The 14,900-nt window shown below is 42.6% G+C and overlaps 1 protein-coding gene across 3 annotated transcripts in view; it reads right to left on the reverse strand.

Moving 5' to 3' along the window:
• Nucleotides 1-14,900, reverse strand: part of exd1 (exonuclease 3'-5' domain containing 1) — a 111,291-nt gene that overhangs the window by 65,401 nt on the left and 30,990 nt on the right. For all 3 annotated transcript variants that reach the window (XM_073040380.1, XM_073040381.1, XM_073040378.1), the window contains exon 3: nt 14,627-14,681. In XM_073040380.1, coding sequence (XP_072896481.1) covers nt 14,627-14,681 — 55 coding nt within the window. The remainder of the gene's footprint in view (nt 1-14,626; nt 14,682-14,900) is intronic.

A 14,900-nucleotide genomic window follows, 5' to 3' on the forward strand; every position in this document is an offset into this window, starting at 1 on the left:
GGCATTCTAAATTAGATTGTGTTTTACTGAGCTAGAGAAGATAAAAGTTGATCTCTTACAGAGGACATTTTCACAGCACATCTAATGCAAGACCATGAGATAAAAGGGTTAGTCAACCACTCTACACTTAATTCCGCTGGAAACGGACTGGCTGGTGTCTGAAAGTCTTTTGAGTGTGCAGCAATGCCATTTGCTAATAGCACTTGTCGCGGTCTCACTATGACAGAGAAGAAAGCAATCCCAGTCCTACTCCCTTTACTGCAGCCCTCCAACTTATTCTGACTCATTTATCAATAACTTCCCACACACAGTGGATTCTAGTTAATTGGGACACGTCAGGACAAATACATTTTGGCCCAATTAAGGGTCTGCCCCAATTAGCCGAAATTTCATGGAAATAGTTAAAATATAAAAAAGACAAATTACCATTTAACCGAGGAACAAATTATGTATTTAAATGAAACAGAACAAATTTGAACACAACCAATACTACTAGAGTACTATAAAACTGTATTAGTTTCTTACAGCTATCAACAGAATTCATCCAGGGTACGCTGCCGTGTTCTTTTGATTGACGGTAAGTGAACAAAGTCAGCACAGACACCTAGTGTAGATAATGAACTGCCTTCATACAATGCTTTTGACAATTATTTATTTCCAAATATTTATTTCCTTTGTAACATTCTAAGTGATTGTCAATACCTTCAAATTCTTCATAGCTCTTAACTTGAAGTAGCAAAAGAATTTCATTTTCACTCCCAGGTGTTTCTGGCATCTTCAAATCTGAATGCTTGAAACCATGGCGAGCAAAATGACAATAGTTCTGAATTGCCCTACTGCTTATTGCTCACCAACTGTCAGTGCAAGAATCACTGCTGTTTGAAGACAAACACACACCATCTGATGCTATTTTAAAACTGTTCACTCTAAGCAGACAAGCACACTACTGATGCTGGTTAGAAACTATTTGGCAACATTCAGTACTCCTGTTTGAGTACTGTTGGGGGGGGGGGGGAACAGCCTACCTGGGGTAAGTAACAGTGGCTGTGCCTCTGGCACAGAGTCCAGCCCTGTGGCTCAGAAGTGTAGGGAAAGGAAGAGGATGGCAGCAGTGATAGGGGACTCTAAAGTTAGGGGGTCAGACAGGTGATTCTGTGGACGCAGGAAAGGAACACGGATGGTAGTTTGCCTCCCAGGTGCCAAGGTCTGGGATCTTTCTGATCACGTCCACGATATCTTGAAGTGGGAAGGAGAACAGCCAGAGGTTGTGGTACATATTGGTACCAACGACATAAACAGCAAAAGGGAGGTGGTCCTGAAAGCAGACTACAGGAAGTTAGGAAGGAAGTTAAGAAGCAGGACCACAAAGGTAGTCATCTCGGGATTACTGCCTGTGCCAAGCGAAACTGAGTATAGAATAGAGTGAGGTGGAGAATAAATGTGTGGCTGAGGGATTGGAGCAGAGGGCAGGGATTCAGATTTCTGATCATTGGGACCTCTTTTGGGGCAGGTGTGACCTGTACAAAAAGGATGGGTTGCACTTGAATCCCAGGGGGGCCAATATCCTGGCGGGGAGGTTTGCCAAGGCTACTGTGGAGAGTTTAAACTAGATTTGTTGGGGGATGGGAACCGAACTGAAGAGACTGGGGAAGAGGTGGTTGGCTCACAAATAGAGAAAGCCTGGAGATGATGTGTGAGGGAGGATAGGCAGGGATGCGCTCAGACCAACAGTTTGAGATGTGTCTATTTTAATGCAAGGAGTATTGTGAACAAAGCGGATGAGCTTATTGCGTGGATCAGTACTTGGAGCTATGATGTGGTGGCCATTACAGATACTTGGTTGGCTCAGGGACAGGGATGGTTACTTCAATTGCTGGTTTTCATATGTTTCAGAAAGGACAGGGAGGGAAACAAAAGCGGTGGGGGGTGGCACCATTGATCAGAGAGTGTCACGGCAGCAGAAAAAGTGGATGGCATGGAGGGATTGTCTACGGAGTCTCTATGGGTGGAGGTTAGGAACAGGAAGGGATCAGTAACTCTACTGGGTGTTTTTTATAGGCCGCCCAATAGTAACAGGGATATCGAGGAGCAGGTAGGGAAACAGATCCTGGAAAGGTGTAATAATAACAACAGAGTTGTTGTGATGGGAGATTTTAATTTCCCAAATATCAATTGTCATCTCTCTACAGCAAGGGGTTTAGATGGGGCGGAGTTTGATAAGTGTGTTCAGGAAGGTTTCTTGACACAATATGTAGATAAGCCTACAAGAGGAGAGGCTGTACTTGATCTGGTATTGGGAGATGAACCTGGTCAGGTGTCAGATCTCTCAGTGGGAGAGCAGTTTTGAGATAGTGATCATAATTCTATCTCCTTTACAATAGCATTGGAGAGATAGGACCAGACTAATTAGAAAAGCGTTTAATTGGAGTAAGGGGAATTATGAGGCTATCAGGCAGGAATTTGGAAGCTTAAATTGTAAACAGATGTTCTCAGGCAAAGGTATGGAAGAAATGTGGCAAATGTTCAGGGGATATTTGTGTGGAGTTTTGCACAGGTACATTCCAATGAGACAGGGAAGTTATGGTAGGGTAAATCTAGTCAAGAAAAGCTTACCAAAGGTTCAGAGAGCTGGGTAATGTTAGAGATCTAGAAGATTATAAGGCTAACAGGAAGGAGCTTAAGAAAGAAGTTAGGAGAGCCAGAAGGGGCCATGAGAAGGCCGTGGCTGACAGGATTAAGGAAAGCCCCGAGGCATTCTGCAAGTATGTGAAGAGCAAGAGGATAAGATGTGAGAGAATAGGACCAATCAAGTGTGACAGTGGAGAAGTGTGTATGGAACCGGAGGAAATACCAGAGGTACTTAATGAGTACTTTACTTCAGTATTCACTATGGAAAAGAATCTTGGTGATTGTAGGGATGACTTACACTGGACTGAAAAGCTTGAGCATGTAGATATTAAGAAAGAGGATGTGCTGGAGCTTTCGAAAAGCATCAAGTTGGATAAGTCACCAGGATCGGATGAGACGTACCTCAGGCTACTGTGGGAGGCAAGGGTGGAGATTGCTGAGCCTCTGCCAATGATCTCTGCATCATCAATGGGGACAGGAAAGGTTCTGGAGGGTTGGGGATGTTGTTGCATTATTCAAGAAAGGGAGTAGAGATAGCCCAGGAAATTACAGACCAGTGAGTCTTACTTCAGTGGCTGGTAAGTTGATGGAGAAGATCCTGAGAGGCAGGATTCATGAACATTTGGAGAGGTATAATATGATTAGGAATAGTCAGCATGGCTTTGTCAAGGGCAGGTTGTGCCTTACGAGCCTGACTGAATTATCTGAGGATGTGACTAAACACATTGATGAAGGAAGAGCAGTAGACGTCGTGTATATGGATTTCAGCAAGGCATTTGATAAGGTGCCCCATGCAAGGCTTATTGAGAAAGTAAGGAGGCATGGGATCCAAGGGGACATTGCTTTGTGGATCCAGAACTGGCTTGCCCACAGAAAGCAAAGAGTGGCTGTAGATAGGTCATATCTGCATGGAGGTCAGTGATCAGTGGTGTGCCTCAGGGATCTGTTCTGGTACCCTTACTCTTCATGATTTTTATAAATGACCTGGATGAGGAAGTGGAGGGATGGGTTAGTAAGTTTGCTGATGACACAAAGGTTGGGGGTGTTATGGATAGTGTAGAGGGCTGTCAGAGGTTCCAGCAAGACATTGATAGGATGCAAAACTGGGCTGAGAAGTGGCAAATAGAGTTCGATCCAGATAAGTGTGAAGTGGTTCATTTTGGTAGGTCAAATACGATGGCAGAATATAGCATTAATGGCAAGACTCTTGGCAGTGTGGAGGATCAGAGGGATCTTGGGGTCCGAGTCCATAGGACACTCAAAGTAGCTGCGCAGGTTGACTATGGTTAAGAAGGCATATGGTGTATTGGCCTTCATCAATCGTGGAACTGAACTTAGGAGCCGAGAGGTAATGTTGCAGCTATATAGGACCCTGGTCAGACCCCACTTGGAGTACTGTGCTCAGTTTTGGTCACCTCACTATAGGAAGGATGTGGAAACCATAGAAAGGGTGCAGAGGAGATTTACAAGGATGTTGCCTGGATTGGGGAGCATGCCCTTATGAAAAACAGTTGAGTGAACTCGGCCTTTTCTCCTTGAAGGGGGCACAAGTTTAAGGTGTTTGGGAGTAGGTACAGAGGAGACGCCAGGGGTAAGTTGTTTTTTTTTTTTTATAAACGCAGAGAGTGGTGAGTGCGTAGAATGGCCTGCCAGCAATGGTGGTGGAGGTGGATACGATAGGGTCTTTTAAGAGACTTTTGGATAGGTACATGGAGCTTAGAAAAATAGAGGGCCATGGGTAACCCTAGTAATTTCTAAGGTAGGGACAAGTTCGGCACAACTTTGTGGGCCAAAGTGCCTGTATTGTGCGGTAGGTTTTCTATGTTTCTATTCTCCTGATCCAATTAAGTGGCATGATGTCCCAAATAAGCAAAGGGAATCCTAGTTGTTTTCTCGATTAGCGTTTGTTCTTTAAGAGTTGCCCCAAATAAGCAACTGACCCGATTAGCCCACGGCCTAATTAACTAGAATCCACTGTATTAATTTGCAATAAAACAGTGGCCAATTGATCCAACTTTACATTATTAGGATATTGGAGGAAACCACCAGGCAAAAACCCACTTAGCGATGGAGAGAATATGCAAGATGGAAGAGCTGGAGCTGCAGTAGACTGCTTTAGAGTTGGTAGAGATGGACAAAATATAGATCATATGGAGGAATGTTCATTTCTGCTATCCCTACCACCCAATCACATTCTCCAGCTCTTCAAACTACACAGGTCCAAAGGTGACGGGTTTCACAGTCAGTCACTGTCACTCTGGCTTCCAAATTCTATCAGAGATGATAGAGGAGGGTGGAGAAAGAGTTGGGGGGGGGGGGCGGAATCCATAGTTCCCAGTTTTCTGCTTGCTACTGCATGAAAGAGGTCATTTCTGTGTTCTACTCTGAGTGTCTGATATTTGCTTTGGTAGCTGAGGAAAACCAAGAGAGTAAGGAGTACAGCTGAATAGATGACTGCTGAAAATGACTCGATGCTGGGTCAAGGAATTCTGCTCATCAACAACTCTGATGTCACAAACAAAGGCTAAAATAGGGAAGGATGTGAAAAGGATGCTGGAGTATTGGCTGACAGTGTAGGATAGGCATGTGGGCATGTTTTAAGGAGTAAATATAATTCTATGCCTCAAAACACGAATCTCGATTTATAAAAGTGTGGAACTTCTTCCTGAACTACTAATATATATGCTAAAAATTGGTGCAGGAGCACACCTAAGTCATTTCTTTCTAACTCCTCTGGCACCCCAGGGACACAGATTATATTTCATTTCCAACACATTCAATAAGATGTTAAAATCAGAATAAGTAAACTCAGGTTTGCATCCTCTTCTGTAGCTTTCTGAAGTCCATAAGACACAGGAGCAGAATTAGGCCATCCTGCCTATCGAGTCTGCTCCGCCATTCAAACATGGCTGATCCTTTTTCCCTAGCTCCTCCTCACCCCAGTTCCCGGCCTTTTCCCCATAACCTTTGATGCCATATCCAATCAAGAACCTATCAATATCTGCCTTAAATACACCCAACGACCATGCCTCCGCTGTTACACATAGCAACAAATTCCACAAATCCACCACTGTTTGGCTAAAGAAATTTCTCAGCATCTGCTTTGAAAGGGCAATCCTCTACCCTGAGGCTGTGCCCTCTTGTCCTAGACTCTCCCACCATGGGAAACATCCTTTCCACATCTACTCTGTCTACGCCTTCCAATATTCGAAAGGTTTCAATGAGATTACCCTCCCCTATCCTTCTGAATTCCAGTGAAAACAGACCCAGAGCCATCAAATGTCCCTCATATGATAATCCTTTCATTCCTGAAATCATCCTTGTGAGCCTCCTCTGAACCCGCTCCAATGCCAGCACATCTTTTCTAAGGGGCCACAAAACTGTTCACAATACTCAAGGTGAGACCTCACCAATGCCTTACATAAACCTCAGGATCACATCCTTGCTCTTATATTCTAGACTTCTTGAAATGAATGCTAACATGGCATTTGCCTTCCTCACCACCAACTCAACCTGCAAGTTAACTTTCAAGGTGTTCTGCACAAGGACTCCCAAGTCCCTCTACGTCTCAGATTCCTGGATTTTCTCCCCGTTTAGAAAATAGTCCACACATTTGTTTCTACTACCAAATGCACGGCCATGCATTTTCCAACATTGTTTTTCATGTGCCACTTTCTTGCCCATTATCCTAATCTGTCCAAGTCCTTCTGCAGCCTTCCTGTTTCCTCAACACTACCTGCACCTCCACTAATCTTCACATCATCTGAAAACTTGGCATCAAAGCCATGTATTCTACCATCTAAATCATTGATATACAGCACAAAAAGAAGTGGTCCCAACACCAACCCCTGCGGAATACCACTAGTCACTGGCAGCCGACCAGAAAAGGATCCTTTTATTCCCACTCGCTGTCTCCTACCAATTAGCCAATGCTCAAACCAGTTAGTAACTTTCCTGTAACACCATGGACTCTTAACTTGGTAAGCAGCCTCATGTGTGGCACTTTGTCAAAGGCCTTCTAAAAGTCCAAATAAATAACATCCACTGCATCCCCTTTATCTATCCCTGAAGGAAACCCGAAACCATGCTGACTTTGACTGTGCCACCAAGTACGCCATCACCTCGTTCTTAGCAATTGACTCTAACATCTTCCCAACCATGTAATACACACACATTAAGCAGTGTTGTGGCTTGTTGGAGTTAAAGCTGCTCTTTAAGGATCTCAGTGGAATGCATGGGTTTTTCTTCGGGTCCTTTGATTTCCACCCACGTTCCAAAGTCAGACCAGGAAGATTAATTGGTCATTGTAAATTGTCCCATGGTTAGGTTAGGGTTAATCAGGGTTGTGGGGTGGCATGGCTCGAAGGGTTGGAAGGGTCTATTCCATTCTGTATCGGTATATAAAATAAAGTAAAACCCTGAAGCCAGTGATGAGTCGACTGCTGCTCGACTTATAGACATTGCCATTATTTTGACGTAGTTGAGCTGCTGCCTCAGCTTCAGTAATCCATGTTCAATTCTAACCTTCTGTGCTGTGTAAGTGATGTGTGTGTAACCCTTTCACCGGCCGCCTGCACCAACTTGGCTTAGCAGAGTTAGCTGTCAACAGCCTTGTGATTCAGCAGTGAGAAGGCCAGCTTTCATCAGCAATGTAGGTCTAGGGTTGGTATGATTTGGGGTTCAACCAAACAGGAACTTTGTGAAGTTCCAAAGGATCCTCAATTTGAGTGAATGCTGTGTAAATATTGCCCATACACAGTTACCAGTAGCCCAGAAATAACAGACTGTACACCAGCATAAAATTATTAAGGAAGTATATTTACCAAATTTACAGTTACAGAAAAAGAACAGAAAAATAAAAAAGGCCCATTACAGCTAAACCAGTCCAATGTGCACATAAGCATTGGAGCTCATTTCTGGAGTAGTCGGGGGTTTATTGCTTTACTCACGTGGTGAACCCACAGTTCGCGTGAAAGCACCTGTCACAGTCAGAATTTCCTTCGAAGACCATCTTGAATGAACTGGCTCTCTCAGGAGTACTGGCCTTTCCTCTTTGGAGTTACTCATCTGCACAAAGCACTTCTTGCACTGCGACTCACCTTCCAACGGTATTCTGCAGCAACTTTCCTTGTGTCCCGCTCCACAGCTCCTGCCAAGAGGACCCCAAACCAGACTACTGTCTTTCAGAAATCTCTTCCCACCCAGCTCGCTAGAACCTTCTCTAGATCCCACAATCCTGATTGGCTGACGACATTCCTCAGTTGGAAAACATGGCTCCTTATCTTTCGCCAAAACCAAAACATTTTTACCAGCATTTACCACACTGCATTTACAGAAACTGCTAAAATAAAATACTTCACAGCATAGCAATAGAAATCTTAACCAGGGCATTATCTTCTCCTTCTACCATAGAGTCATGTCCCCATGAGTATGGAACTCATTAAACCATTATTAAAAATAGAGCATTGAAATACATTTTATGATTTCAGTAGCCCCAATGCATTTGTAAATGTCAGTAACATATCTTGCTACTGGGATGGACACAACTCTGTTTCCCCGGTGCATTATATGCCAGCTTATCAGAGGGTTTCCTGACTGAGACCGTATCTCATCATCAGGTTCTTCAGGCTCACGCACTCCTTGTGACTGTCTACTTGGGGATGCCGCTGCGTCTAACACTTGTATCTACCAGCCACTCAGGTTTCCCTACCAGCTGACGGAACTCAGCTTCATTCCCAATTATATTGGAGCCCACTTTCTACAGGTGCTGCTGAACATAGTCAACCTTCACTGGTGCTAACCAGCAAGACCTCTCCTGGAAAGGGATGTCCTCCATCACTGTAATAGCATTGCGAGTACTCTTGGAGCAGCAAACAACCTCATCAGTTAAAAAAAAAGACCTCTTTGAGCTTCAACATCCTTTCCTTTTCCATTCCTCAGGTACTGGGGAGTTAACAAAGTCGAATGACTTTGCTGTTAACTTTCCCAATTCAGGAGACTGTTCCTCTCCCAGTTTTCTCATTGGAAAACTAGATATTACCATCTGCATCCCACATCTGAGGGTAACGTCTCCCTCTGAGGTGTTCCTGACAATCACTGTCATCCTGTTGCGTGACCATCTGAAGGTTTCTGCAGAGTTCAGGTCTCACTGGCACGTAAGCGTGACTCTTCCTCGTGGTCCTCCAGAGGGGCCATGGCATCGGGCATTCCCGAGGAATTTGGGGTTTCCCGTCACTCTAGCTGCTTCCTCAGGATGTAGCATGACGGGTTTAGACTGGGTGTACCACACAGTTTCTCATTTATGTTCATCATCCTGATTAGGAGGAAATTGTATCTTCTCAAAATCAGCTCTGAACACTAAGTGAAAGGACAGGGTTTTCAAAAAATTCTCTCCATCTCTCTTTTTAGATGCTCCCACGAACCTTCTCACAATGGGACTATTTGTTCCTACAAGAATGGAAGCTTCACCTTTCTCTAAATAAAATGTGGACTGCCCATGGTCCCACCTCTCCAGGCTCCCCAATCTTGTCATGTCATCGGAAGTCTGGACTAACACGACATCCTTACCAGCTGATTGGTCAAAATACAATAAATCAGCGTAACTTCTCCAAAACCTTTACAGAATTCAACACTCTAAACAGCAGTTCACCAGGGATTTGAATATCCACTCCACTCAGAACACCAGTATTACTTGTGGTTAACCTCTTCAAATTGCACCTTAATCCCAGCAGCATCCAATACTGACCAAAGCTGTGATAAGGTCCATAGCCAAGTGGACCTGATGGAACCCAAACTGGATGTCAGTGGTAAACTGTTGAATAATTGCTGCTTATTAGTGTTGTCAGTGACAGTTTCCATTACCTCTCTGATTCCTGAGGTTGGACTGATTGGGTGGTAATTAGCCACATTGGATTTGACCTACTCTCTCTGTTAATGTGACATACCCAAATAAGCATTCATATTGCTTAGGTAGATGCAAGTGTGCGATTGTACTGGAATAGCTTGACTATAAGCATAGCTGGTTCCAGGTCTTCAGCTGTTAACACCCTGGGAATGGTTTCACCGCTAATGTAATGGTCTTTCTGTATGGGTTGTGGTTAGAGATAATGAGTGCTTTGGAACATGAGCTATCCAATGAAGGGAGTGCGTTTTTGTGTTGTGTGCCTGACACTGGTGTAAGCTGGGTCTTTTGTTCAGCGGGAGATGAAGGAAGATGATGCCGCAGAGTTGACCCAGAATTATTCGACAAAGCCCAGGGAGATCGAAGGAGGATTGGTGATGGGGAAACTGTGAGCTCCAACTTGTGCACGTTAGACTATTTCATTAAAATGGACCCTCTTCTTATTTTGCTTTTTTCTTTACTAACCCTTCAGTGAGTTGAATTAAGAACTATAAAGCTAAATTGTTTAATTGTATGCGGTGTACTGTCTGTTATTTCATGGTACTTATTTGTAACAGGGTAACGAATCATGCAGCATCCACGCAAACAGGGAATTTTGAGGTGGGTTTGTGCTTCAATCTTCAACGCTTGGGGCCGGAGATTGTCTTCCTTAGACTTACGCAGCTGACGGAACTGGAGTGTTTCATAGTACTATAGCTGTGATAATGTCTTGTCCCTTTACTTTTGTGATATCCACCTTAACCATTTATTGATATCCTATGGAACTAATGGACTTAGCAGGAGAATGTCTTCTGTGATGGTGAAGATTGCCACTCAAACCCTAGATCTGGATCATTTGTTGTGAGATGACTCGACTGTCTGATGTAACTTCACTGGGCTAGCACCTATCAAATAATATAGGCTTCTCAGTTATTTGATATTCCTCCCATCCTACTCTGTTCATGACTTGCCCAACAGCAGATTTCTGTTCTAACAGATGATATATCCAACGTAAATTACTTCACTTCACAGCATGAAAGACTCACTTTGGAAGGTTGTAGTTGAAGGCAGAATACAGAGTTAATGACAGGATTCTTAGCAGTGTGGAGGAACAGAAGCATCTTGGGCTCCACATCTATAGATTTTTCAAAGTTGCCACTAAGTTCATAGGGTGGTTAAGATGCCGTATGGTGTGTTTACATTCATTGAGTTCAAGGGGCACGAGGTAATGTGGCAGCTCTCTAAAACCAAGGTTACACCACACTTGGAATATTGTGTTCATTTTTGGTTGCTTCGTTTTAGAAAGGATGTGGAAGATTTAAAGAGGGTGTAGAGGAGATCAACCAGGAAGTTGTCTGGATTGAAGTTCATGTCTTATGAGAATAGCTTGAGTGAGCTAGGGCTTTTCTCTTTGCAGCAAAGGAGGATGTGAGGTAAGCTGATAGAGGTGTACAAGATTACAAAGCGATATAGATCAGTGGACAGCCAGAGACTTGCTCCCAGGGTGGAAAATGCTAATACGAGGGACCATAACTTTAAGGTGACTGGAAGTATCTGGGGGGGGGGGGGGGGCTATTTGCTTTTAAACACAGAAAGTGGTGGGTGCATGGAACACACTACCAGGAATGGCGGTAGAGGGAGATACATTAAGGACATATAGGAAACTCCGAGGTAGGCATGTGAACAGTAGACAAATGGAGGGCTATGTGGGAGGGAAGAAATTGACATTAGAATAGGTCAAAAGTATGGCACAACATCATGACTAAAGAACATTCTGTGTTGTAATGTTCTATGTTTTAATACTGCAAAACACATTTTATTCTAGTACTTAATAAATTATTGATTTTCCACTTAAAATGGTCAGCTTAAAAGGGAATTCAGGTATGTAGGTGTTAGTGAATTTAAAGAAGATCAGATGCTGAACCATCAGGCTTTGAATAGTCAGGTAGCACATTACTGTAGTTTAATTTTTCTTTATTATAATATAGATTCAAAGTACTTCTTGAAGTGATATGCCTATAATTTGTTATACCTGGTTTGCCTTTAAAACATGCCCCTATTGCCCTCATCCGGCCTCTTAATCATGACATATTTAAAATGACGCTTACATTTAATTTGACTCAGTTCTTTCACATTTTAATGCTCTCTTAGTATCTCTCCTTTCAGTTAGTCCTGACGAAGGGTCTTGGCCCGAAACGTCGACAGTGCTTCTCCTTATAGATGCTGCCTGGCCTGCTGTGTTCCACCAGCATTTTGTGTGTTGTTGTTGTTTGAATTTCCAGCATCTGCAGATTTCCACGTGTTTGCTCTTTCACATTTTCTCTTTTTTTGTGGATTTTTGGGCACTTCTGATGCTTTCAATGTTTCCTCAATCTTAAGTATGGAAAGCAATAACTTCATTGTTTATACTATAACCATTTTCATTTTATAAGTGACCTTACAATTGAAACTTCTGCTCTTTAAAAGCAAGCACTGTTCTAAAGTAGCTCTTTGTGAACTTGCCTGTGTTTTCTCTGTAGGGTCACTGGCCAATCGCTCAACCTACCGTAGTTTAATGTTTCAGTTTATGTCAAAACCTGGCCTTATGTACAATATGCTTTATCCTTCTTGAATTCTTTCATGGTGGGTTCATTGACTGCAAGAGTATTGCTTACCCCAACATTAATTCATTTTGGCTTGTTACTCATTACCAAGTGTGGCTTTGTCAGTTCAAAAAAGCCTGTTCTTTTTAGACAGCTGCCCTAAATACAGACTAGAAATTAATTGGATTTACAATTCAAGTTGTCTTCCAGTCTATGCAAAAATTAAAATACTCCATTACAATTTTACTTCAGGGAGACAAATAATAAAAGAAAGATTTTAAATATCTACTGGCAGAGATTTCAAGATTTATTCCTTTTTCATGGACCTTCTGGGTCACAACCTCAAGATTAAATTAACCAGTCTCATAACTGTACACAGAATTCTAACCTAACTGAAACTTGAATTAAATCCACAGGGAGAGAAGAAAATTTAAGAGGTAAACCAGTCTCAATCCACTTCATAGTGAGCAAGAGCCATCAGCACAAAGGGAAATGTAGTAAGGGAAATGGAAACATTTCCATGTGCTACATTACAGGTTCCCCCGCTATCCGAAGGTAGAGCGTTCCTACGAAACGGTTCATAAGCCGGAATGTTGTAAAGTGAATAAGCGATTACCGTTTATTTATATGGGAAAAATTTGTGAGCGGTCCCAGACCCAAAAAATAACCTACAGCATCATGCCAAATAACACATCAAGCCTAAAATAACAGTAACGTATAGTAAAAGCAGGAATGATATGATAAATACACAGCCTATATAAAGTAGAAATACTTTCCTGCAATCACTGCAGCACTGTCAAGCCTAGCGAAAATCTCACTACGTAGCGCTACTAGCGTAGCGGAAGAACTCTCTCCAGTAACATTTAAGTTATGAAGCTGCCAAATCATACCAAATAACATAAAAATACACAGCCTATATAAAGTAGAAATGTATGTACAATGTAGTTTCACTTACCGGAATCGGGAAGACAGTGAGCACACTGATGGTGGTGTGTTAGGCTGAGTCGGAGGTTGGGGTGGTGGGAGGTACAGAAGACTGGGGTGTCATCTCATCGTCGTCTGTTTCCATCAGGGTAGGCAGGTCACTAATGTTTTCTAAGTCTGCCTACCTCGATGTCGAAGGTCAAGGTTTGTTGTCTGCTGTGGCTGATGTGGAAGGCTTGAAAAACGACGGTATGCTTGACTGCTTAGCCTCGTGCATTTTTCTATCATACAGTTCTTTGTAAGCACTTAAACCATCCTGCAAATACACCCTAAACCTACGTACCCTTTCAAAATTAAAGTCATACTTTGCTGCAATCATTGCAGCGTTGTCAATTGCAATGAAAATCTCACGCTATTGCTTCACGTTCAGTTCCTGGACGATTTCACTTTCGGGCCATTCGCTACTTCGTTCGGTTTTGATTGTTATCCTTTCCTCTTGCAATTGCATCAGCTCATCATCTGTCAGTTTCCTCTATCAAAATAAATGTCTTGCTTGGCAATTTTTTCCAATAAATTGCAGTTTTCTCAGTTAAACACTCTTTTTCAGTTCTGCTGGGAACTTTTCGGCAGCTTCAGTATCAGCTGAAGCACTCTCTCCAGTAAACGTTAAATTATGAAGCTGCCCTCACCTCAGAAACCGATCAAACCACCCACGGCCACCTTTAAATTCCACTTTCACAACACTTTCATCACCATCTTCCAGTGCTTTCTGTTTCAGCTTATTAAAAACTGACTGATTTCTCCTTAAGTATAACTTAATGGAACACCACGCTTCGTAAACCCATCAATCCACTCAAGCAATAGACTTTCCATTTTATCCATTATTGGATGCCGACTGAAAGAGACCACTTTGCTACAAGCAGAACCAACCATCGGCAGCTTTCAAGATTCTTTCTCTCTGTGTGTAAATAGTGCGAATGGCGGACGCAGGCAAGTTCACAGACAATGTCTTTACTTCGTTCACCATGATCGAAACACTTAATTATGTCTAGTTTTACACAGTGTAACACCCTTACAAGCTCTTTTAGGCTTTTTTGATACCTTAGAACTCATCTTGCTAACAGATGCACAAAATAAATTGAGAAAAAGCAGAGATGCTCACAGGCACGTGTAAGCCATGGCAGCAAGATTGCAATTCTGGGGGAGGAGCCTGGCTGCTCGGGGCGTGCGCTGCCTTTTTTCGTAAAAGTGAAACACTCTTTTGTTAGCAAAAACAGGTAACTAAAGTAGGTCTTTCTTTACAGCTAAGTGTCATAAAGCGAATGTTCGAAAAACGGGGGCCACCTGTATATCAGTAAATTTGGAGACTGGTTAAAACATATATAGGGTGAGTCAAGGATGATTAAATCTATATATAAATGTGCTACTAATGACCAGAAACATCTTCCTCTGCCAGAAACTAGTAAGAATCCCAGTAGTGCAATGGAACTCAAAATATATTGCAGTGGACTGCATTTGATGGGTAATGATCTATATATCATAAAATGCAATGTGAAACAGGGAACTAATTTTTCAGGCAAAATTGTGCCATGATAAGTAAACTTTTACCTACTTGTTATTTGTTTGCTTAATGTCAGATGCAGTCGACAAGGCATCAAGGATCTCCACTGAAACAGATAACAAGTACAAGTAAGTAGGATCTGATTTTAATGACAGAAGAGATAATTACTAAATCCATTTTAATTAAAAACTGAGATACTCCATTCTTGGTGGTACATAAAAGAACTGGAAAGTCAGACTAGGCTCATGTACACAACAACTATGTTGCTTCACAGCCCATCTCTGCAGCTAACAGCAAACCACTCCAAAGATAGGATATATTCAAA

This window comes from Hemitrygon akajei, chromosome 3 (assembly GCF_048418815.1).
Source record: "Hemitrygon akajei chromosome 3, sHemAka1.3, whole genome shotgun sequence".
NCBI lineage: Eukaryota > Metazoa > Chordata > Chondrichthyes > Myliobatiformes > Dasyatidae > Hemitrygon > Hemitrygon akajei.